At 44.7% G+C, this 25,148-nt stretch overlaps 3 protein-coding genes across 3 annotated transcripts; all 3 read left to right on the top strand.

Moving 5' to 3' along the window:
- The first annotated feature begins 6,002 nt into the window (after nt 1-6,002).
- Nucleotides 6,003-9,029, top strand: LOC123087570 (uncharacterized). Its single transcript, XM_044509611.1, has 6 exons — nt 6,003-6,114; nt 6,939-7,034; nt 7,413-7,499; nt 7,940-8,210; nt 8,327-8,531; nt 8,713-9,029. Exons 1-6 carry the CDS (start codon nt 6,068-6,070, stop codon nt 8,832-8,834), a joined length of 828 nt encoding a protein of 275 aa, XP_044365546.1. The 5' UTR covers nt 6,003-6,067; the 3' UTR covers nt 8,835-9,029.
- Nucleotides 9,030-15,069: 6,040 nt separating this feature from the next.
- Nucleotides 15,070-18,276, top strand: LOC123087569 (uncharacterized). Its single transcript, XM_044509610.1, has 6 exons — nt 15,070-15,282; nt 16,003-16,098; nt 16,468-16,554; nt 17,112-17,382; nt 17,497-17,701; nt 17,854-18,276. The coding sequence occupies exons 1-6, from the start codon at nt 15,248-15,250 to the stop codon at nt 17,973-17,975; spliced, it is 816 nt and encodes a 271-aa protein (XP_044365545.1). The 5' UTR covers nt 15,070-15,247; the 3' UTR covers nt 17,976-18,276.
- Nucleotides 18,277-18,676: 400 nt separating this feature from the next.
- Nucleotides 18,677-23,251, top strand: LOC123087567 (U2 small nuclear ribonucleoprotein A'). The gene is made up of 8 exons (XM_044509609.1): nt 18,677-18,909; nt 19,016-19,056; nt 20,434-20,563; nt 20,672-20,877; nt 21,945-22,112; nt 22,435-22,485; nt 22,583-22,756; nt 22,852-23,251. Exons 1-8 carry the CDS (start codon nt 18,828-18,830, stop codon nt 22,855-22,857), a joined length of 858 nt encoding a protein of 285 aa, XP_044365544.1. The 5' UTR covers nt 18,677-18,827; the 3' UTR covers nt 22,858-23,251.
- Nucleotides 23,252-25,148: the final 1,897 nt, after the last annotated feature.

Raw genomic sequence — 25,148 nt, 5'->3', positions numbered from 1 at the left:
TTGCAAATATTTTTGACTATGTTCAGGATAATTAAGTTCATCTTATGAACTCCCACTCAGATAGACATCCCTCCTGTCATCTAAGTGATTACATGATCCGAGTCAACTAGGCCGTGTCCGATCATCACGTGAGACGGACTAGTCAACATCGGTGAACATCTTCATGTTGATCGTATCTTCTATACGACTCATGCTCGACCTTTCGGTCTTCTGTGTTCCGAGGCCATGTCTGTACATGCTAGGCTCGTCAAGTCAACCTAAGTGTTTGCATGTGTAAATCTGTCTTACACCCGTTGTATGTGAACGTCTGAATCAAACACCCGATCATCACGTGGTGCTTTGAAACAACGAACTGTCGCAACGGTGCACAGTTAGGGGGAACACTTTCTTGAAATTGTTGTGAGGGATCATCTTATTTACTACCATCGTTCTAAGCAAATAAGATGTATAAACATGATAAACATCACATGCAATCAAATAGTGACATGATATGGCCAATATCACTTTGCTCCTTTTGATCTCCATCTTCGAGGCTCCATGATCATCATCGTCACCGGCATGACACCATGATCTCCATCATCATGATCTCCATCATCGTGTCTTCTTGAAGTTGTCACGTCATCTATTACTTCTACTACTACAGCTAACGGTTAGCAATAAAGTAAAGTAATTACATGATGTTTATGTTGACACGCGGGTCATAAATAAATAAAGACAACTCCTATGGCTCCTGCCGGTTGTCATATTCATCGACATGCAAGTCGTGATTCCTATTACAAGAACATGATCAATCTCATACATCACATATATCATTCATCACATCCTTTGGCCATATCACATCACATGGCATACCCTGCAAAAACAAGTTAGACGTCCTCTAATTGTTGTTTGCATGTTTTACGTGGCTGCTATGGGTTTCTAGCAAGAACGTTTCTTACCTACGCAAAGACCACAACGTGATATGCCAATTGCTATTTACCCTTCATAAGGACCCTTTTCATCGAATCCGATCCGACTAAAGTGGGAGAGACAGACACCCGCTAGCCACCTTATGCAACTAGTGCATGTCAGTCGGTGGAACCAGTCTCACGTAAGAGTACGTGTAAGGTCGGTCCGGGCCGCTTCATCCCACGATGCCGCCGAATCAAGATAAGACTAGTAACGGCAAGCATATTGAACAAAATCAACGCCCACAACTACTTTGTGTTCTACTCGTGCATAGAATCTACACAGTAGACCTAGCTCATGATGCCACTGTTGGGGAACGTAGCAGAAATTCAAAATTTTCCTACGTGTCACCAAGATCTATCTATGGAGAGACTAGCAACAAGGGGAAGGAGAGTGCATCTACATACCCTTGTAGATCGCTAAGCGGAAGCGTTCAAGTGAACGGGGTTGATGGAGTCGTACTTGTCGTGATTCAAATCACCGATGACCAAGTGCCGAACGCACGGCACCTCCGCGTTCAACACACATACAGCCCGGTGACGTCTCCCACGCCTTGATCCAGCAAGGAGAGAGGGAGAGGTTGAGGAAGACTCCATCCAGCAGCAGCACAACGGCGTGGTGGTGATGGAGGAGCGTGGCAATCCTGTAGGGCTTCGCCAAGCACCGCAGAAGAGGAGGAAGAAGAGAGATGCAGGGCTGCACCAACGAGAGATCGAATCACGTGTTATGGGCAGCCCCTAGGCCTCATATATATAGGGGAAGGGGAGAGGCTGCGCCCCCTCTAGGGTTCCCACCCCTAGGGGGGCGGCAGCCCTAGATGGGGAACAAGGGTGGCGGCCAAGAGGGGGAGAAGGGGTGGCGCCCCTAGGGTGGGCCTTAAGGCCCATCTAAGCCTAGGGTTTCCTCCTTTTTCCTCCTAGCTGCTCTTGGGCCTTGTGGGAGGCGCACCAGCCCACTTAGGGGCTGGTCCCTCACCACCCTTGGCCCACGCAACCTTCTGGGGTTGGTGGCCCCACTTGGTGGACCCCCGGGACCCTCCCGGTGGTCCCGGTACGTTACCGATAAACCCCGAAACTCTTCCGGTGACCAAAACAGGACTTCCCATATATAAATCTTTACCTCCGGACCATTCCGGAACTCCTCGTGACGTCCGGGATCTCATCCGGGACTCCGAACAACATTCGGTAACCACATACAAACTTCCTTTATAACCCTAGCGTCATCGAACCTTAAGTGTGTAGACCCTACGGGTTCGGGAGACCATGCAGACATGACCGAGACGTTCTCCGGTCAATAACCAACAGCGGGATCTGGATACCCATGTTGGCTCCCACATGTTCCACGATGATCTCATCGGATGAACCACGATGTCAAGGACTTAATCAATCCCGTATACAATTCCCTTTGTCTAGTGGTACGATACTTACCCGAGATTCGATCGTCGGTATCCCGATACCTTGTTCAATCTCGTTACCGGCAAGTCTCTTTACTCGTTCCGTAACACATCATCCCGTGATCAACTCCTTGATCACATTGTGCACATTATGATGATGTCCTACCGAGTGGGCCCAGAGATACCTCTTCGTCACACGGAGTGACAAATCCCAGTCTCGATTCGTGCCAACCCAACAGACACTTTCGGAGATACCCGTAGTGCACCTTTATAGCCACCCAGTTACGTTGTGACGTTTGGCACACCCAAAGCACTCCTACGGTATCCGAGAGTTGCACAATCTCATGGTCTAAGGAAATGATACTTGACATTAGAAAAGCTTTAGCATACGAACTACACGATCTTTGTGCTAGGCTTAGGATTGGGTCTTGTCCATCACATCATTCTCCTAATGATGTGATCCCGTTATCAACGACATCCAATGTCCATGGTTAGGAAACCGTAACCATCTATTGATCAACGAGCTAGTCAACTAGAGGCTTGCTAGGGACATGGTGTTGTCTATGTGTCCACACATGTATCTGAGTTTCCTATTATTACAATTATAGCATGGATAATAAACGATTATCATGAACAAAGAAATATAATAATAACTAATTTATTATTGCCTCTAGGGCATATTCCAACACTTCCCCCATTGTTGACCTTCTTCGAGCTTGCTAACTCTCAATCCCTCCATGGATTCTTGCTAGTTTTTGAGGGAAAAGAGAGAGGAGATCTAGATCCACAATTCCACCAGCCACTTTCTCCTCTATGTGAGTGGAACCCCTTGGATCTAGATCTTGAAGTTCTTGGTGTTCTCCTTCTTGTTCTTCCTCTCGTTTTCCTCCCTAGCATTAGTTGCTTCGGTGGGATTTGAGAGAGAAGGACTTGGGCACTTCGTGTGCCCTTGCCATTGCATTTGGTGCATCGGTTTGAGTTCTCCATGTGATACGTGGAAGTTACAAGTTGAGAAGCTTATTACTCTTGGGTGCTTGGTACCCTTGAGCTTGTTCCTCTTGGGTGCTTGGGCGCCCTAGACGGTTGTTGGTGTTCGGAGCTCAATCATTGTGGTGCAAAGCTCCGGGCAAGCGTCGGGGTCTCCAATTAGGTTGTGGAGATCGCCCCGAGCAATTTGACGGGTACCGGTGACCGCCCCCAAGGGTTGCCAAAGTGTACGGGTTCGGTGACCGCCCCCAAGGGTTGCCATTTGTACGGGTTCGGTGACCGCCCTCAAGGGTCCCTAAGTGGAATCACGACATCTTGCATTGTGCGAGAGCGTGAGGAGATTACGGTGGCCCTAGTGGCTTCTTGGGAGCATTGTGCCTCCACACCGCTCCAAACGGAGATTAGCATCCGCAAGGGTGTGAACTTCGGGATACATCGTCGTCTCCTCGTGCCTCGGTTATCTCTTACCCGAGCCCTTTACTTATGCACTTTACTTTGTGATAGCCATATTGTTTCTTGTCATATATCTTGCTATCACATAGTTGCTTATCTTTCTTAGGATAAGTTGTTGGTGCACATAGGTGAGCCTAGTTGTTTTAGATTTTGTGCTTGGCAAATTAACCGCTAGGTTTATTCCATATTTGTTCAAGCCTAAACCGTAATTATTTTAAAACGCCTATTCACCCCCTCTAGGCGACATCCACGATCTTTCACTCCTACCCCAAATCCCACCCCCACACAATAGCTCCTCCTCTGTTCCTCCCACTACCCACGCCCGACGTCGTCCTACACCCACCTAGAGCACCCACCCCCCAACACACAATAGTTGGTCTCGGTCTTGCATGGCTAGACATGGTCACTAACAGTCTACTTGGGTTATCTGCTCTCGAGAAATACATTTTTTATATGAGGATGTTCTGCATATGGTACAACTGTAGGTGTCAGTTGATGACTATATCCCGATGGCAAAGAGCACACATATTGAGGCAATGATCAGAATTTTCCATTTTGATGGTGAAGGTTTTTGGCGTAGAGTACTTGAGAGAACCAAATGTCATGGACGCTACCAAGAGAACCAAATGCTAAGATCAATATTAATAGGCTATAGTTGATAAACAAACCAATAAAGAGATACATATTGAGAATATATATATTGTCGCCGAGGTAGTATCCCATGTAGTAGTTGTACCCGTTAATGGTGTAGTTGAACTTTGGAGCCTTCCCATCATGAAGTCTCGCGCATTGATGTTATTGCAAGACACTGGCGTGCCAGAGAAAAACTGATAAAGTCCACATGTCTTGTGATGAAATTAATTCCATTACTTATGAAGGTGGGATCCCGGCATGACCTTGGCAGTGCCCTCACTAACAATTTGGACAATTCTTCCATTTTTCAGTTCATGCCATCGGCGGAACCAAGCATACCGAAAAACCTCTTGCTTCTCCAACTGCCAAAATCTTGGTTGTGTCCACGCCATTTGATTCTCTCAAATCATCTTTGCCAAACACTTTCCATTGCAGTGGAAAATGCTGACCATTGCTTCAATGTGTGCGCTCTCTGCCACCCAGACATACTCATCAACGACGCCCGCAACTGTATCATATAACCCAAGTAGCCTACGCAGCGACCGTGTCCGATGGTGATGTAGGACTGAGCACGATGACCATGTCCAGAGGGTGGTGCTCTAGGTTGGTGCAGGACGACATCAGGCACATGTAGTGAAAGGAACATAGGAGAAGTTGTGGCACGGGGGTCAGGTTTGGGGTAGGGACCGCATGTCCAAACTGACGTGGCGGACAACCCCATCTCCCCTCCAACACACACAGATGGGTTGGGTTCGAGGGAGTCCATACATATGAGCTAAATTTGGGTGAACTCGTTTGGCATCCGTTTTTGTGTCCGAACAATTATGGACTATCCGTCTAGACATATGAGGGCACAAGGACACCCTTGGAGATGAGCGGCACGCGCGCCAAAGGAGAAAGTCGTGGCCATAGGGTATTGGGTGTGCTACATGTCAGCCAGCTAGCTGGTCCTTTTAAAGACTAGCGGGGTCACGAGCCGTCGGATCTGGCCCATCGAGCGGTTGAGCACCACTTTTGTCTTTGCAACAGAGAGTTGTTACAGAGATGTTTGCAATGGAGGTGTTGTTGCAGAGCCTTTGCAATGCAACGGATGTAATGTTGTAGAGTTAATGTGTCAGCATGTCTGCTCATGCATCTGAATCGCTTTTTGCAATAGAGGAGTTGTTGCAGAGACCTTTTGCAACAGAGGTGGTGGTGTGGAGCCGTTGCGTCAGCATGTTCGTTCGTGCATTTGAATCGACTTTGCAACAAAAGTGATGTTGCAGAGACCTTTGGTACAGAGGTGTTGTTGCAGAGATTTTGTATCAGTGTGTCCGCTCACGGATCTGAAGCCCCTGTGGTTTGGGAGCTCGGGCGCCTGTCGCGTCGGCCGGTGAGCCCATCAGAGCAGCTCGGAGTATCTACCACGAGTAATAGCGGAGTTAGAATAGAAGTTGGTATCCGATCTCTGTGTTTCTTTCCTTAGCAGTGGCGAACGGCAGTCGAATAAAAATCCGCAGAACATTATTAGGAAGGCCAAACCGTAGACAGCACCAATCGGAAACGCGTTGGCCGTCCGTCTCCTTCTCTTGGTCAAAGTCAAGCCATGACGATGGTATAAATAAGGCTGCCTCTGTAACGTGGATTGAGAAACTGCAGATCAAACCATTAAGCATGCAGCCGGCCATGGCGGATCAGGGCGGTACTGACCAGGAGGATTCGTAAGTTCTCTATATACTCGAGTGCTCGTGCAATTTATCTCTTACGCGTCGTCGCAAGCGTAGTAGCTACATGCCTACATCTCGACGAGCTAGGGAAGCAGCGCCGCCAGTCGCCTCCCTCCCATCGACCCGCTCTGCCTAGCTGTTCGGATATATACACATATTTATTTACAATACCTACATGAAGTCGCCTGACTTTTAAATTTGGGTCGGTTGATTTCGGATTGTAAAAAGAAACATCCAAAGGGGAGGAAGAAGCTCACCGGCTCACCGGAGAAGCTCCACCATTATCTATCTTAGAGTGCCAGGGCCCCCCCATTGTCTATCCGGGGTTAGAGGGATGGCCGGCCGGGGGCGGCAGCACCGCGGTGGGAGGGGGTTTATGGGAGGGCAGGCGGCGAGGCTTCGCGGGAGCGCTGGCGGTTGGGCCGGTGGTACGTTCGGAGAAGGAGGAAGAAGAATGGCTAGAGGAAGAAGTTTATCTTCTTAACGCTGAAGTTGTAATGTAAAGAGATGGGACATATTCTTATATGGTCCTAAAGTTTGCTCAAAGTAAAAATGTAAGCGAGAACAAAGTCATATGGTCCTAAAATTTCTGGGAAGTAGAAATGTTCCGAGAATAAAACTAAATTATAATATTAAAATTCTAAAAATGTATTCTTATGGTTGTAAAAATTTGCTGAAACTAGTAAGTATTGTGTTGCTGAAAGTTGCGGAAACTAGAAGGCAAAAACAAATTATTAAGATTCTGAAATTAGAATATTATTGATAGACTCTGCTTCAATTTACTGTGATGCTGAATAAATCATATGTTATGGTTCAAGGTATAAGGGGAATTCGCTGCCTGTCTTCCCAGAGGAGGAGCCAAAGCAACACCAAGTCGCAGTTTCACGGGCCGCTTCAAAGGGGAGATATGCAAGGTAAAACTCGTACCATCTTCACTTTTTTTCTGGGTTGCTCTCAACTCCACTATGCATGGTCATTCCTCGTTCTGAAATGTAAATACTCAGGTTCCCATTATTATTAACTTGTTCGTTTTTGTTTATATTCCAAACTGATTTTTCCTTGAAAATCATGGGTAGCATAATTCCTCCCATTGCAGTTGATTAGCCGAATTTTGTTTTTTTTAAGATTTGTACACTGCAGGGTGTATCAGTGATGGGCTAAGGATTGTACTGAAAAGTGCAGCAAATGCTATCGGTTCAAAAATATTTTCTAGTTAATAATAATAGGTAGATTATGTCGATAACTTAGCTTCATTTACTTTAATTCAATATAAGTCATATGTTCTGGTTCAGATTTAAAGAGAATTTGAATGCCAAGCCACAGGAGACAAAGCAACATCACCATCAAGTTCACGTCTCATGCGCCGCTTCAAAAGGGAGGTATGCAAGTTGAGCACTCCTAACTTTTTTTTTCTGGATTGCTATCCGTTTAACCCCACTGTGCATCTTCATTTGGCACTCTCAAATCCTCTGGTTCCCAGTATTAAATCGTCCATTTTTTGTTTATGTTACAAACTGTTTTCGCTGGAAAATGGTTAACACAACTCCTCCCGTTAACATTCTACACTGTAAGTTTTTAAACATGATTCAAGAACTCTGCATGCACCTTCATCATAAAAGAAAATCTAATGGGTAAATCTGTCAAATTTTAATTCTGAACAAATTCGACGAGTTTTTAATCATGTTTCTAGAACTCTGCATGCACCTTCATCATGAAAGAAAAGCAACTGGGTAAATGATACAGTTACTATTTCTCACATTACGGCATGGTACTTGTGAATTATTATTTTTATAACAATCAGTTCACATTACTGAATCAGGAGTCGAGCTGGTTGGATGTCCATGGAGAGGAGCACTCCTGAAGGTATCAACATGGAGGAACATGCTTCGAGGTTTCAGCCTTTGCCCCTACCCAGATTTACGGGTGACTTTGAGCGGGCTACCGTCGGAATTCCAGTTGTAATGCGAAAGAGGAAGCCTCTGGAGGTGAGGAATGCGCTCCGCGAAAGAAGAGTCGCGGCCAAACAAAAGGACGCGCGCTACCATGCGGAGGTGGCCTTGCATAAATACAACAGAGCCAACAACACCAAGGTCTTCCTCTCTCTTTCTCTCTTATCTCCGAGTATGTGAGGTCGTGACAATTGGGATGGCTTTTCAGCCTGATTATCCATTTTAAACATGTCTTTACATTTTGATTTTTTTTTCAGTTTGAGCTGGTGGAGGTAAAAGTGATATCTATATTTTATGAGTTTGGAGGGGCCGGCGCCCATTATAACTTCACAGCTAAGCAGCCTGAGGAGCAACATTCTGCTGATGCCGACAGTACCAAGCTATTCTTCTCTGAAGTCCACCTGAATTTTCGGAGTGAGAATGACGTGATTATTTGCTGTATAGTTGGGGAAAATGACGCAGGTACCTTGGTGGCTTTCTTGTTAGTTGTTCCTATTGTTTCTTTCCTGATTATGGCCATGTTTCCTTATTGTTGGTGAGGTTTGCATCAGGTGCAATCAGTTGTGTTGCTCACACATATGCCTTAATCACAATCTGATATTGATATTTGTCTAACTCTTTATTTGTTCTATCGACGTTGCAGGGCGTTGCTATGGCTGTGAAAACTACCAGCCTGTTGTTCACCCAAGCAGCCAAGCATATGGCGGTGGTAGTAGTACTTGTATTGACTATCCTGGTTCGGACGGCGATAGCGACAGCGACTAGTAACATAGCACTTGAAGCCTGGTGGCTAGTGCTGCTTGTGTGGCTAGTCTTCTCTGGTGTGTATTGGCTTGCCTTTTGTGAAATACCCATGGCATGGAGTTGATCAACTTGAGAAATATGTCATGTGGGATGGAGGACCTGAGTGTCAACTGAATGTTGTTGTGTGTTACCAATATTCGATAATGACATTTGCTATTGTGGTTTGCGTCTTGGCTTAGGAATTTTTTAAGACTGGGCTAACCCCTTTCCATTAATCATAACGTAAATAAAACAGTTCTAAAGAAATAACAGGAGATGGGAAAGAAGGGAAGCCGAGTTCAATGCACTACTGGGGGGCATCACCAAAAGACTATGTACCTAGAGTGTCATATTTCCAGGTTTAAAAGAAAATCCTGTGAAAACTTATATATATTCATGACGGATCTTTAAAATTTTGTTTAAAAATATTATGATTTTTTGAATAGTTCGAATTGCTATTAAAAATATTATGATTTGCAAGCTATGCAAAAAAAAGGCCCAACAACAAAAAGAAATTGGCTCATTTTCATGTATGTATTTTTTTTCTACACCCCATATGAAAGTATATTGTTACGAAACTTTTCTTGACCGTGTTGTATGTATTTTTTACGCTATGGAAATGTGATATTTTGAAAACGGGCTCCATTGAGGCTGTACCTGTACTCTATTGGTCCTAATTACAAGCCAGATGATAGTTCTCAACAATGTTCTCAGACTAAAGCAAGCCCCCAAGCGAGTCCAATAAACCAAACGGAGGACAAAACAGACAATAGATCTGCATCATGAGATGCCAAGCTTCACTCCCCCTCGGCCGACCTTTGAGCCGATCCTCATCAAATTCACCGTGTTGGAGCGAAGAAGCTCAACTCTAGTCTTGAGCACCTTAGGGTCACCCATCTTTTGAATACCTGCCCAGTAAATAAGAATACCTGCCCAGTACTTTCGCAAAAAAAGAACAGTACATGAGAATAGAACAATTTGTGTTCAAAGGTAGTTCGATTTCGACCATTCCAAATAACCCATGTGATGGCCGCCAGACCAACAATATAAAATCTTTCCCAACCAGGAAGAAAAGATTAACACCATGAAATAATACTGCCATCGATTATCAAGGCACGAATCTGTACCCAACACAACCCCAACAGTGTTGCAGATAACCCAAGCAACTGAGCAAGCAATGAAAAGATGTTGACAAGATTCAATTGCCATGGAGAAATTTGAATTTCAAATGGTAGCTTCTCATCCCAAATCTATTTATAACTACACACATTAAGAGGCTTTTCCAACCATTTTATACATAGACTTAGTGAGTCTTTAGCATTTTTATTTAGACCTAGTATACAATATCTCCTTCAGCACTAAGATGAAAGTTACCAACAAACTTGATCAACAATACAATCCTGGTCATTTCAAATGTCAAAAGGTTGAAGGAATTTATCACATAAAGGGGTTTATCCTCCAAGAGAATCTTACCAAAGCCTAGAAATATCACTAGACCCAACATGATTTTTCCTCCCCATCATGTACAGTAGTCACCGTTTTATTTTCCAAGTATTTGGCTTTCACAATATCCTCACAGATCCCATTTTCGTTACTCCCTCCATTCCCTTATACAAGGCCACAAACTCAAATTACAGATACCAAGGTAAAATTTAATGAGTGCTTTGGAAGCCAACTTCTCTTTTCGTTAAACGGGGTCATTAATACACTTGTATGCTTGCAAGGAAGGAATGAGAAGGAAGTAGCACATTGTCATTATGACTACATGCATTCAAGTATTAAAAAAGTTGGTAGTACGAGAAAACAACATTAATGTTTGCCTCGATTACTCTTAGTGGCCTTGTATAGATGCAAAATGTATTTTTCATAGTGCCCTTGTATAAGGGAATGGAGGGAGTATCAAGTTTGCACCACCACTTCCATCAAGCTGATGTTCTATTTTATAGTAATATCTTAACTCCCAACCCACCTTTATTTCTAGATCTACGGATCCTAGACCATCTAACTAGGTGGTATTTCTTCTTATTACAACCTTGCCAGGAAAATTTCATCTGTACTTGTCTAGTTTGTCTACCAAAGTCTTGTTCATTAATCACATTGACATATGTTATTATGAGATTTGAGATAAGACAACATTTAACAGAGTGTGTCTCCCACCTATAGAGGGAGCATTCCCTACCAAGGCATCAAATCATTTCAAACACTTGCCTTCCAAGAAATCACAATCAGAAGTTCTTAGTAAGGTAAAGCTCACTGGCATACCTAGGTATTCGATAGGAAATTGGCCTACATCACATCCAAAATGCTTAGCATATTGTTCAACAATATCCGCATCCCTGCCAACAGTAAGGATCTCATTCTTTTGGAAATTAACTCTTATCCCAGAAACCATTTCAAGCATAAACAGAAGCATCTTAAGATTGTCAGCTTTTTCAAAATCATGCTCTAAGCAGATAATGGTGTTGGGTGCATACTGGAGGACCGTAACACCATTAGGGATAAGATCCGGGGCCAAGCCCACATGGAGATTATCGTCTTGAGCATTTTTAATTATTTATTCAAAACGATTTATCTCTTAAACTGTACGTCCAAATCTTAAACCGTTTTCACCATTTGATTTCTCACATCGAGATCTTCAAAATTAGATCCCATGTTGATAGGTTTTGATGAACTTTTTTTTAAAGAAAAAAAAAGGACGAAAAAACCGTGCCTCTCGCCGAAGAAAAAAAAGTGAAAACACGTTTTTCCCATTTCCACGAGGCAAGGCCATGCCTTTCACGAAAGCAAAACCGTGCCTCTCATAGAAGAAAAAAAGAAAGAAAACATTTTTTTTGTTTCCGAGAAGCATAGTTGTGCCTCTCGCAAAAGCAAAATCGGGCTCCTCGCGGAAGGAAAACCGTACCTCTTGCAGAAGAAAAAAAGAAGAAGAGAAAATGCATATTTTTTCGTTTCCGAGAGGTACGTCCGCGCCTCTTGCGGAAGGGAAAAATGCGTTTTTTTTTCGTTTCCAGACGGTCGTGCCTCTCGCGAAAGCAAAACTATGCCTCTCATGAAAGGAAAAAAAGAGAGAAAGCGCATTTTTCCGTTTTCAAGAGGCATGGTCGTGCCTCTCACGAAAGCAAATTTGTGCGTCTCGCGGAAGCAAAAAAAGCGTATTTTTCACGCGTAAATAAAAGAAAATTCAAATTTCTTTTGTCCAAAAGCTAACAAAGACTGGTGGGAAACCAAAACGCTGAAAAAACCTGTCTAAAAAGCCAAAAATGCGTGCGAAAAAATAAATAAAAAAATAAAATCCGGATGGAGCGCCCAAAACATGACACGTGGCGACGGCTAAGAGTGCGCCAAATGACACACTCTCAGCCCACCTCCAAGTGATCATTCGAAGGCTACCGAAGAAGCGTTCGTCAACTAGTTGCTCTCACAGGGACGCCCTTGAAGATGAGGGCACGTGCGCCAAAGGAGAAGGTCATGGCCCATAGGGTATTGGGTGTGTTATACGTCGGCCGGCCGATCCTTTTAAAGACCAGCAAAGCCATGAGCCGTTGGATCTGGACCATCGAGCGGTTGAGTTTGTTGTGTTTTTTTATTGATGTTACCTTTGTAACGAGGGTAAGATTAGAGTAGTACAAGACAAGACAGCATTATTTAAACCAAATCAACCTCTGTTGCTCCTTGTCTTTACCTAATAATAAAAGGGCTATTGCTACAGGCGGTACGTCATCGAAATTACCATAAAGTTGCAAAATATTATCCACCAATAACACATATAAGTGATAAAAAATTGTTTCGCACAAGGGGAATCCCCGCCTGGGCCGGCCCATACAGTAGGAACCTACTAAACTGCGCTCTGCACGCTGGGAGAAGACACAGAGCATCTGTTTGGGCCAGCCGGTGGCCTGTTTTTTATTTTCTGTGTTCCTTTTTATTATTCATTTTTCTACTTTGAATAATTTGGGACTTCAAAAAAGTTACAAAAAATATAAAAAATTAATTTTGAAATAAAATGTTTAATACATCATAAATGTTTGTGGATTCAAAAATTGATCATGATTTAAAAAAAAAGTTTGCATATTATAAAAATATTCGCAATTTTGAAAACTAATATTCTAGAAATCAAAAAATGTTCTTACAAAATAGTTTATTGATTCATAAAATTTTTGTATTAAATTTTTTAATGAAATTGAATCAAAAAATGTTCATGAATTAAAAAATATCCAAAAAAATTAAAAACTGTTTGTGACTTACAAAATAGTTTATTGATTCATAAAATGTTTGCTGATTCAAAAAATGATCATGCATTTTGGAAAATGTTTATTAAATAAAAAAATGTGTGTTAATAAAATTGTTCAACCAAACAATTTCCAAAAAAATGTTTGTTGGTTTTAGAAATGCTTGCCTATTTAATAAAAATATTTTAAAAATGTTCAAAAACATTTAAAAGTTTGCAAATAGTTTAAAATGTTCATGAACTCAAAAAAAATCATGATTTCAAATAATGTTCGAGAATCTGTGAAAATGTTCACGAGTTTTAAAAAATGGTCATGATTTCCAAAAATTGTTCACATTTTCACGAAAATGAGAGTGATAGTGTATTTCGGTGATGCAGCAAAATATGATCATGGTCATTGGAGATTATGATTTTTTTTCGTTGCAACGCACGGACTGTTTTGCTAGTATACTATCTACTCCCTCCGTACCGAGTTATCGCTGGAGTAGCTGAAGTTCAACTGCTCCAGCGACAAATATTACGATACAGAGGGAGTAGTATCTACCACAAATAATAGTTAGAGCATCTCCAGCTGAGCCCCAGGAACGCCCTCCAGGCCACTTTTTTAGCATCGCCGTTTAAGAAAACTCCCAGCCGCACTCTCAAGACCCTACTTTTTGTCGGATTTGGTCAAAAACACAACCGGCGATCCCAGGGCAAACTCAGGGCACCGGGTGGCTGTTGGGGGAGGAGAGAGAAGATTTTGCATGTCATTGGCCCACTGTTAGCCTCCCACTCATCTCTCCATACTTTTTCTCCCGGGCCCCACCCACATGCTTTCCCCACGAACTCGCCCCACTCGCGGAGCTGCGCGTGCTCAGCCTCGGACGAGACTTGCCTGCTCCCTTCCCATGCTCCCATCCGTGCTCCCGCATACATGGCTTGATTTGATTGGAACAAAATAAGGCCCGGCCACACCCCCTTAAAATCAGGGGAAGATGATTAGATTAGAAAAGAAAAAGAAAAAAAAAACAGTCGTAGGATGAGGTGGGAGCACGGATGAAAGTATGAAGAAGGAGCAGGCAAGCCGGATCCCTCAGCCTCAAGGTCACACACGCTATCTGGCCCCATCCCCGACGGGCTCGCCGCAGCCCTCCCCAACCTCAAGCTGCTCTACCTCGCCAGCAACCGCCTCTCCGGCCCCCTCCCCGCCGGCCTCGCGCTGCTCCACCGCGCCATCGTGCTCGTGCTCTCGGGCAACCGCCTCTCCGGCCGAATCTCGCGGGAGCTCGCCCGCGTGCCGCGGCTCACCTCGCTGCTGCTCGACGGGAATCTGCTGATGGGGCCGGATCCCGCGGGAGCTCACCCGCGTGTCGCGGCTCACCTCGCTGCTACTCGACGGGAATCTGCTGATGGGGCCGGTGCCCGCGCTGCCGCAGACCACGCTCCGGGCGTTCGACGTCTCCGGCAACCGACTGTCGAGGAAGGCCGTGATAATCGCCGAGTCGACGATGACAGGTGTCGTGGTGCTCGCCCTGCTGGTTGCGGCCGCCTCCTTGCCGCGCACCGTCCTCTGCCTCCTCACCGCCGCCCTGCTCACCGCGCGCCGCGTCGCCGTCACCGCCTAGTTTGGCTGCCCGCAAGATGCAGAGGAAGGGGATGGCGACCTCGCCCTACGCTCGCTCGCCGCCGTGGCCGAGGTGCACCACCGCGTGGCCGGGGCCTCCTCGACATCGTCACTGGCCCGGGCATGCCGGAGCTGCCGCAGGGCGAGCTCGAGGAGCGGTGGCGCCCGGCCACTTCCTCATTGCGCGCCACGCGCTCGTGGACCTCTGAGCTACCACCACGCGTCCTCCTTGTCGAGGTGCGGAGATGCTTGGGGTGGACACGGCTGAAATATTTGGAGGGGCACAACGGCTGAAGATGCTTTTAGAAGTTGGTTTCTTTCCTTGGCAGTCGAATAAAAATCCGCAGAACATTATCAGGAAGGCCAAACCGTAGACAGCACCAATTGGAAACGCGTTGGCTGTCCGCCTGTCCGTCTCCCTCTCTTGGTCAAACCATGACGATGGTATAAAGAAGAGCCGTCCTACAAATCATATACGAACCCATCAGACGACGCGCTGCAACCTCACCCCCTGGCGCGGATTAGAAACTGCAGATCAAACCATTAACCACGCAGCCGGCCATGGCGGATCAGGGAGGTACTGGCCAGGAGGATTCGTAAGTTTTCTACTCGAGTACTCGTGCAATTTATCTCTTATACGTGCCGTCGTATGCGTAGTAGCTATATCTGGACGAGCGCGCAGCCGCGGGTCCTGGCAAGGCGGGCGAGGGAGGTTCGCCGTTCGCATCCTGCAGCAGAGCCCTAGCTAGCTAACCGGCGAGTCGCCTCGGCTCCTCCCCCCGGCCCGCTGCCTGCCTAGCTGTGCTGATATACTCGCTCTGTAAAGAAATATAAAAGCGTTTAGATCACTATTTCTTTATGGAGGGAGTATATGAATTTGTTGTAATTCTCTTCGGTTTGTTTCGTTTCGAAACAAGGCCACACTATGTATGTCTGTTTCCTGGTTTGAACAACAGATTATTTCCGTTCCAAAATGTGCTGAGACTGGAAGTTTATCCAACAACAAATTCTTAGCACTGGAATTAGAAATTCTTGTGGTTCTAACATTCGGTGAAATTATATATGTACTCCGAATTTGGTGGGAATCTCCTGTGGTTCTAAAATTTGGTAAAATCTGAAAACAAATTCTTATGGTACTGGAAGTATACTGGAAGTATAAATGTATCTGAGAAGAAGTTCTTATGGTTCTGAATCTTGCGGCGAGAACAAATTATTATGATTGTGAAAGTTGCCGAAATTAGAATGTTACTATATTTTGTTGACGACTCTGCTTCATTTCACTGTGATTCTGAATAAATCATATGTTATGGTTCAAGGTATAAGGGGGGTTTGCTGCCTGTCTTCCCAGAGGAGGAGCCAAAGCAACACCAAGTTACAGTTTCACATGCTGCTTCAAAGGGGAGATATGCAAGGTAAAAATCCTAACATCTTCAGTTTTTTTTTGTTCAACACCACTGTGCATGGTCATTGGGTAATACTCTGAATCCCTTTGTTAAGTTGTCCATTTTGGTTAATATTCCAAACTGTTTTTTTTTCTGGAAAATGGGTTGCATAATTCCCCCTGTTCCCATGGTTAGCTGAATTTCGTTCTTTAAAAAAACATTCTACGCTACATCGGCTAAGAATTGTACTGAAAAGCCGAGCAATGATATCGGTTCCAAAAATATTTTCTGGTTCTGAAATTTACTAAAATTGGAATAATAATAATAGGTAGATTACCTCGACAACTTAGTTTCCTTTTACTTTAATTAATTCTATTTAAGTCATATGTTCTGGTTCAGGTTTAAACAGAATTTGAATGCCAAGGCACAGGAGACAAAGCAACACCACCATCAAGTTGCCATCTCAGGCGCCTCTTCAAAAGGGAGGTATGCAAGTTGAGCACTCCTAACCTCTTACTTAAATTGTTGGATTGCTCTCTGTTCAACGTCATTGTGCATCTTCATTTGGCATTCTGAGATGTCATTGCAAGATCGATAACCCAAATCCTCTGGTTCCTACTATTATATCGTCCTTTTTAAAAAATATCCCAAACTGTTTTCCCAGGTAAATGCTTAAGACAATTCCTCCCGTTAACATTCTACACTGCAAGCTTCATCGCTGATGGGCTTAGAACTGTGCTGAAACACTCAGCAATCCGTTCAATAAAATTAATATCACAATCTCATGTTTTGCTCTCATTATGTTATGTCATGTAGTTCACCCCTTCATCATAAAAGAAAATCAAATGGGTAAATCTGTCAAATTTAATTCTGAACAAACTCAATGGGTTTTTCAATCATGTTTCAAGAACTTTGCATGCACCTTCATCATGAAAGAAAAGCAACTGGGTAAGTGATAACTTAATATTTCTCACGTTAAGGCATGGTACATGTGATGTATTTTTGTTTTTTGGCATAACAATCAGTTCACAATAATGAATCAGGAGTCAAGCTGGTTGGATGTCCAAGGAGAGGAGCACTGCTGAAGGTATCAACATGGAGGAACATGCTTGGAGGTTTCGGCCTCTGCCCCCACCCAAATGGACGGGTGACTTTGACATCGCTTCCATCGGAATTCCACCTGTAATGCGAAAGAGGAAACCTCCGGAGGTGAGGAACGCGCTGCGCGAAAGAAGAGTCGCGGCCAAACAAAAGGATGCGCGCTACCACGCGGAGGTGGCCCTGCGTAAATACAACAGAGCGAACAACACCAAGGTCTACCTCTCTCTCTTTCTCTCTAATCTCCGTGTATGTGAGGTTGTGACAATCGGGATGACTTTTCAGCCTGATTATCCATTTTAAACATGTCTTTCCATTATGTTTTTTCAGTATGAGCTGGTGGAGGTAAAAGTGATATCCATATTTTACGAGTTTGGAGGGGGCGGCGCCCATTATAACTTCACAGCTAAGCAGCCTGAGGACCAGCAGAATGCTGATGCCGACAGTACCAAGCTATTCTTCTCTGAAGTCGACCTCTATTTCCGGAGTGAGAATGATGTGATTATGTGCTGTATAGTTGGAGAAAATGATGCAGGTACCTTGTTGGTTTTCTTGACAGTTGCTCCTCCTGATTCTTGGCCTGTTTTCTTATTGTTCGTGAGGTTTGCATCAGGTTCAGCCAGTTGTGCTGTTGCAATCTCATATTGATATTAGTCTAACTCTTTGTTTTTTCTATCTATGTTGCAGGGCGCTGCTATGGATGCGAAAACTACCAGCCTGTTGTTCACCCAAGCAGCCAAGCATATGGCGGCGGTAGTAGTACTTGTATTGACTATCCTGGTTCGGATGGCGATAGCGACAGCGACTAGTAACATAGCACTTGAATCCTGGTGTCTATCACTGGCTTGTGTGGCTAGTCTTCTCTGGTGTATATTGACTCGCTTGCCTTTTGCGAGAATATCCATCGCATGGAGTAGATAGACGAACTTGACAAATCTGTCAGTTGGATGGAGACGCGTGTCGCAACTGAATGTTAGCGTGTGTTACTAATCAGATAATGACATTTGCTATTGTGGTTTGCGTCACGGTGAGTAAATGGACTCGAGTGATGTGGACATTTTTTCTAAACTCCCCCAAAAAAATTCAAACTGACATATGTTTTTGAAATTCATGAACATTTTACGAATTCTTGAATTATCTTGGATTCCGCAAACAATTGTGTTAACTTGTGAACGGTTTTTAAACTTGCGAACATTTATTGATATTAGTGAACATGTTTTGAACTTGATGAACATCGTCTGAAATTCGTGTAACTTGTTTTGAAATTCAGGAGCATTTTTTTGAATTCCAGAACAATTTTGAAATTCTCTATGATTTTTTTATTTTTTTTGTTTGAAACCCTAACCATGTTTTGATGAAGCGAAAAAAAAAGAAATAAATCCGAAACGAAAAGAAAACAGGGGCACCCCGGGCACACGGGCCGGCCCAAAACTCTCGCGCTGACAAGGAGGACGGACGGACAACGCGCCGGGTTGTCTCACGAGGAGGACCCAGAAGAGCAGGCCCAGCCCAGCCCAGGTGGAGAGCGAGACGAGAAGCCGCCCGCCGCCTCTCCCTCCCCTCGGCTTCCGCTGCTAGGGTTCTTCTTCTCCCCCTCGCCGACTGCCACGCCTCTCTTCGCCACCCGCTTCCCGCCCCAGACCGCCGCCGCCGCCGCCGCGATGGTGAGGCTCAACGCCGACCTGATATGGAAGAGCCCGCACTTCTTCAACGCCATCAAGGAGCGCGAGCTCGACCTCCGAGGTTCCTTTCCCCTTCCCCCTTCCTCTCGCCCGTCAGATAGATCTAGGGCTCTGCCTTTTTTTCTCCCCTGTCTAACCGGTGGTTCGTCTGGTCTTCGCGGCGGCAGGCAACAAGATCGCCATCATCGAGAACATCGGCGCCACCGAGGTGAGCTCCGCCACCCACCCGTCCTTCCTCTCATTCTAAGCTGTATGTAAGGTGCGGGCTCCTCGACCCAACCTCCCCGGCCGGGGGAATCTGCTTCTAGGAAAATTGACTTCCTAGAACGGACGGGTGCAGAGGCAGAAGTTGTTTGAGCTAGATATAGTTGGTGACGCAAGGAACACAGGTGTCTCGATTTGCTTGGCTGCAATTGAAGTGGGCTGGGGGCGGTAATGCTGGGGTGCCTTGTCAGGTTCACAGACGTTACTGCTGGGAATATTTCTGTTGGTCATTCGATGATAGCTGAGCAACACCAAAGAGTGCTCATCTTGCAGTTACAGTTCAGAATAGTGTGTCTTAGACACTGCCATACCAGCCAAGTTTGCGAAGAATGAAGTATTGGACTGCATTGTGTAGCAATTTTACAAGGAGCACACGCTATAGGAGTGGTGAAGTTGTAGACCTTTCTTTATAAGAAATCAAGTGCTCTTCACTATGGAGCAGTGTGCATGTTGAAATTGCTAATAGGAGTGTTTATACACTTGCTCGCCACACCTTCAGTGCTTCGGTTATCGATTTGCTTGGCTGCAATTGAAGTGGCCACAGAGGCTGGGAGGGGTAATGCTGTGGTGCCTTGTCAAGTTAGCAGACGTTACTGCTGGCAATATTTCTGTTGGCATTCGAGGCTAGCTTGGTAACATTCCTGCTAGTGGACTCATAATCCTTGTCCTTGTTATAAGCAGGGAGTTTTACCTGTATCAGTCTGTGCTATGCAATGTTATGCTGGGGTTGCAAGGCGTGACGTGGGTACTGTTTGAGCATATTTTGTCTAGTGTCCGCCTAAGAGTGGTGATTTTGTTGTTATGGTTCAGAATAGTGTTTTTATGCACTGTTATACCAGCTAAGGTTGAGAGGAATGAAGTATTGGAGTGCATTGTGTAGTAATTTTATAAGAGGTGCATATCGTAGGGGTGGTTAAGCTGGAGGCCTTTCCTCCCCATGAAAATAATTTACTCTTCAGCCTTCACTATGAGCAGTGCCCTCATAGAATTAGCTGCTAGGAGTGTTTATGTACTTGATCACCACACCTCTACTGTTCTGGTTACTTTTGCTTTCTTCTATGTAGTTGTCCAGGGCATAACAGTTTTATTATGCATGGCTTGTTATTGTTTTACCAGCCTACTCTCTTGTACTGACTCTACCATCAGTGACACACCTCTTGGCGATTTTTGTATTACCGATGGCTTAAAATTTAAAATGTTTAGCTTGATTTGAAATTGAAATCATAGGGATTTCTTTGTCTCATTTTAAATTGTTTGTAGTTGCTCCAGTTCCTTCTCTAGCTGTGTTTATAACTTGTCTTTGTTCCTTTTTTGATAACAGGACCAGTTTGACACGATTGATTTGTCGGACAACGAGATTGTCAAGCTTGAGAACTTCCCTTTCATGAATCGCCTTGGCACTCTGTTAATCAACAACAACAGAATTACACGTATCAATCCCAACCTTGGTGGTAAGAGAAACAATATCTTGTCTTGTTGCCATGTGCTTCTGTCACTTGCATAATTTGCTCCATAGCTTGTCTGTTTCTTCAATTCTCTTTGCTTTGCTGTTCATGTAGAGTTTTTACCCAAGATGCATACTTTGGTGCTGACGAACAATCGCCTCACAAGTCTTGCGGAGATTGACCCCCTGGCCTCTCTTCCAAAGCTGCAATTTCTCAGCTTACTGGATAATACCGTAACTAAGCAACCAGATTACCGGTTATATGTGATCCACAAGCTGAAGCATCTGCGTCTCCTGGACTTCAAGAAAGTGAAACAACAGGTTAGCAACCATCAAATTCTTGATAACACAATTATGTTTGATATTTGAATCATCTGTAGTCAGGCTTGATTTCTTGATTGTCATGTTGTCCAAATATACTTCTGCATAGTGCCAATTATTTTGTTCTGAATGACATCTGTTTAATTCCGCTGCAGTTTTCTCTCATTTGATAGCTAATCATAGTCTCTAAAGTCAACATCCTATGTTTGCATTTTCTTTAATGATGAAACATCATTTACCATTTGTGTGCCACTGTGCTGCATTGAACTTTGTCTAGTTCTTCATATATGGGAAACCAACTTGTCATGGTTTCTTCAATGAACACAGAAATTTAGTGATATATAATGTCTGGACATAATATATTGCATGTATCTACAGCCCACATACATCTGCCCATATATGTTTTACTTATCTAAGATATGAGTTAGTTCAAATGAGCTCAAAATTTAGCAGCATTGCAGGCTTATGTGGTTTACGGCTTTATGCTAATCAATAGACTATGTCTGCTCTAAGTCATGTTTATTTTAATTGAAGAAGTATTAGTTGAGAACACCATCTAGATGCTATCGTGCTAGGCTGCTAGCCCTTTAGAGCATCAAGTCAAGATAATTCTTGGGACTTCTAAAAGAAAAGAGTTACTGTCATTAATTGACAGTTTATGAGTTCTGTCAGCAACTAATACTCTTTTCTTCTATAATCATTTTCTTCATTTCTTTTTTAATGGAGCTAGGAGTTGTTGATTTATACCATGCCATAATAGTTTTATCATGAAGTTTTTTAGAAGTTCTGGATATGCACAGAAATCCTGTCGCTGCTTGATTTGTTGATTTATTCCCCACAGGTTGATTCATTTCCTTCGGAATGATTTCCAAAATGATTTTGGAATTGACCGCAGAAGTGCTGGCAGCAAAAGGGGGAAAAGAGCAACTCTTTTAACTGATTATCTGTGAATTAGATGCATGAATGCCATTGAATGTTTTTTGGTTGGCATGTTCACTAGCATTATTTGCTGTGCCTGGTTTTGTGTATGTTTCTGAAATTTTGTATGAGATTTTGTGTTTATGTAGGAGAGAGCTGACGCAGCACAAAAGTTCCACTCAAAGGAGGCAGAGGAGGCGGCAAAGAAGGTTGCTGCCAAAGCTTATACTCCAGTAGTGATGGATTCTCAAGGTACCACAAAAGATCAGGGCCCTAAAGTAGTCGCTCCAACGCCTGCGCAGATCACAGCTATCAAGGTACACTCCCTCTTTTATTTTGGACACATACTGTTAATGTCATTATTACAAGTTGAGTAGAACCCCTATGGCGATTATTGCATTCAGGGGAAAAAACATGGTCAGTTGTTTTACTAGCATGTTTGCTATGGACTTGATATCTACCTTCATATGTTTTGGTTTTACCATGATGTTCATGTTCATCTCAGTTACCGAGGCATCTTTTGTTCTCAATTACTGTATATAGGTTGTGCTGTAAATGTCAGTATCTTCTGCGTATTTTCTTTTGTAATACTGATACATCTGGCTGCGAATTTGTGTTTAACAAGTTTGTTATCTGTAGGCTGCTATCGTGAACTCTCAGACACTTGATGAAGTAACAAGGCTTGAGAAGGTAACATGCCATGTGTCGTTTAGCTGTGGCAATTTGTGCAGTTTGAAGCACCTTATGCTGAGTACTGACGTGCACTCGTTTGTCACCATGATATCAGGCGCTGAGCACTGGCCAAGTTCCTGCTGAGTTTGCGCTCCCCAAGCCTGATACTAACATGGCTGAGGCGTCAGAGGAAGCTGAAGCTGAGAAGATGGAGACAGATGGTCAGGACCAGGAGGAGGATGGGGCTGATGAGCAGAAACAAGCAGATGAAAGCACCCCAATTCAAGAGGTACTGATATTTGCAGTGTGTTTTCTGCATTTTACTTCACATTCTAGTTTCCAGTAGCTGCTTCTTACGCTTGTCTTTGTTTACTTCTGCCGCAGGATTGATGTCATGCGCATACACCTGTGTCGACTGGGACCTTTGTCTGAACCTGGGCGCCAGTTTCCGTTGGGGGATGATGAAACCATGTGTGGCTACTCGATGCCTAATCTCACAGAATTCTCTTGATGAACGCTCTCCTAGTGTCAGTACTGCTGTATCTTGTGGATGCTAACAACGATTTTCAGTACATGGTACTGTTGTCCGGGTCGAGGAAGGTTTACGCCCAGCGGACTTAGATGTGCTGGATGTTTTAGACTGTAGAAGACGACGCATCGCGTGCTGAATGAATGTTGCTGAGACTCTAGTATCGCAGTGTGTTGACGACGCCGACTTGCTTGGGCTCCCATTGTTGTTAAATTTGCTACGCTACCTATTGATAGAGATGGTTTTCTTGTTGAATTTGGATCTTGCTGGGGTTGTAATTTCATCATGAGAGGAAATATCTGCATCAGTTTTTTGCTAGTACATCTCCATACCTTGGTGCAACCTGTGAAACAGGGCCCAGTTCTTTTGCCAAAATCTGGGGATTCTCCTAGAATCTGACCCCTACCCAGCTTCTCCCTGAATCTTTGAGCCCCATTTGTTTTACAATCCTGTCCTGTCTAATTAGACTCTAACTAGATCGGATGGTAAAATAAATGAGGCTTAAAGATTCTGGGAGAAGCTGGGTAGGGGTCGGATTCTGGGAAAATCCTCAGATTCTGGCAAAAGAACTGGGCCAAAATACTATTGCTCATGATGGCATAGGAAACCAACCTTTGCTACATCTAAAGAGGGCGATCCAAACAATTACGACCGTCCATCTATAGAAGATCTATAAAGGCCAAAAACACTAATTAGTCCATTGCACCACTAATCCTCCTTGCCCCTTCGTAGAAAAAAAACTACCTCACAGGAACGGGAAGCAAATGAATCTCGCATGCTCTGCATCATGAGGGAGACATGTGGTTATGTCAAAATTTGCATATACAGTAGAAGAAATGTCTTTCCAATGGGCAACACCAGGCCACCAACCCTGTCGTGTTTAGAGGATCCATTTTTGAAAAGATCTTGCTTACTGCACAGATTATCCTTTAGATTTCTTTTCAGCTCTAAGGTGTTCTCAGTAACCTGACTGACAGATAGATACATAAACAGATTTGCAGAAAATATACATACAGGAAATCAATAAGGATGTTCAACATTTCTTAATACCTATTGCTCAAACATATTACTTTATTTGTTTCTTGATGGGAAATGATCATCATGTTTATTTGTCTACATCCTATAATCACATAAGGGGTGTGCTACTTGTCGTCTGACGGATCTTTAAAAAAAATACGCCACCTCATGAGCCGTCCGATTCTATGATGCAAGCAGTCTGTATAGTTCCTTGTTTTCTCTAATTTCCTGCAACAAAATCTTTGTTACAAAACTACTCTTCTCTAAGGCCAACTCCAGCGCACGACCCCAAACAGACCTCCGTTTGGCCCGGATTCTGTCCGTTTGGGATGGGCAATGGGGTCGTGACCGAGCCTTTTCTGGGATGCCGGTGGCCGTGCACCCAACGCGCGGACGCATCCTTTGGCCACATCATGTCCGCCTCATTTTTCAAACGCCATATTCGAATAACCACGGCCCGTAGTTCATGCCAGCGGCCCTAGTTGGAATTTCGCCGAACAGGACGCGGGGCAACGGCATGGTGGCTGTAGACGGCAAACATACTTGCTTTCTTTGCATCTCGACGGACGGGGCAGCCGCTGCTGCTGGACCCCGGCGTGACGTTGAGGTCGATGACGGCCGAGGGGCGCGGGGTGGACGGCGCGATCACGCTGTCATCCGACGACATCGAGAAACGGGTCTGGCCTTCGTACCTTGGCGGAGGAAAACCGGGCGACAATGGCGTCGGCGAGGGGCACTGCAGAGGCCGGGCGACCGATGAGCCTGTGCTCGCCAGGCCGACGGGCGCTGCCGAGAAGATCGCCGGACGGCACATCCCATGCATGAGGAGGGCGTGCGCTTTGTTGACGATGGCCTCCTTCTCGTCGAGGTCGGCCTTGTGCCGCGCGGCCTCCATCGCAGTGCGCTCGGCGGTGAACCTGGCCGCGGCGGTCTTGCCCTTGGCCGCCGTCCGCCGGTTCCTCCTCTTGGCCGATTCGGCATCCAGCTTTGCGAGCTTCGCCGGTGAGAGTTCCGACCGCGGCTTCCTCGAACCCTTGGCCGCCTTCTTCTTCACCTTTCCGCATGGGTCGACGGCCTGGCCGCCGGAATTTGGCCGGTCATCGACCATGGCGGGAGGGTGGTGGGCGGAGGGGAG

Source organism: Triticum aestivum, chromosome 4A (assembly GCF_018294505.1).
Source record: "Triticum aestivum cultivar Chinese Spring chromosome 4A, IWGSC CS RefSeq v2.1, whole genome shotgun sequence".
NCBI classification, from domain to species: Eukaryota; Viridiplantae; Streptophyta; class Magnoliopsida; order Poales; family Poaceae; genus Triticum; species Triticum aestivum.
This window is presented reverse-complemented; position numbering and strand designations above follow the sequence as displayed.

Bases quoted from the DNA above. Each gene is read 5' to 3' on its own strand.
- LOC123087570 (XM_044509611.1), top strand. From the start codon at position 6,068: ATGCAGCCGGCCATGGCGGATCAGGGCGGTACTGACCAGGAGGATTC. The intron at 8,211-8,326 runs GTCTTCCTCTCT...TTTTTTTTTCAG, and splicing joins ACAGAGCCAACAACACCAAG to TTTGAGCTGGTGGAGGTAAA. The intron at 8,532-8,712 runs GTACCTTGGTGG...TCGACGTTGCAG, and splicing joins AGTTGGGGAAAATGACGCAG to GGCGTTGCTATGGCTGTGAA.
- LOC123087569 (XM_044509610.1), top strand. From the start codon at position 15,248: ATGGCGGATCAGGGAGGTACTGGCCAGGAGGATTC. The intron at 16,099-16,467 runs GTAAAAATCCTA...GTTCTGGTTCAG, and splicing joins TCAAAGGGGAGATATGCAAG to GTTTAAACAGAATTTGAATG. The intron at 17,383-17,496 runs GTCTACCTCTCT...ATGTTTTTTCAG, and splicing joins ACAGAGCGAACAACACCAAG to TATGAGCTGGTGGAGGTAAA.
- LOC123087567 (XM_044509609.1), top strand. From the start codon at position 18,828: ATGGTGAGGCTCAACGCCGACCTGATATGGAAGAGCCCGCACTTCTTC. The intron at 19,057-20,433 runs GTGAGCTCCGCC...TTTTGATAACAG, and splicing joins AGAACATCGGCGCCACCGAG to GACCAGTTTGACACGATTGA. The intron at 20,564-20,671 runs GTAAGAGAAACA...CTGTTCATGTAG, and splicing joins TATCAATCCCAACCTTGGTG to AGTTTTTACCCAAGATGCAT.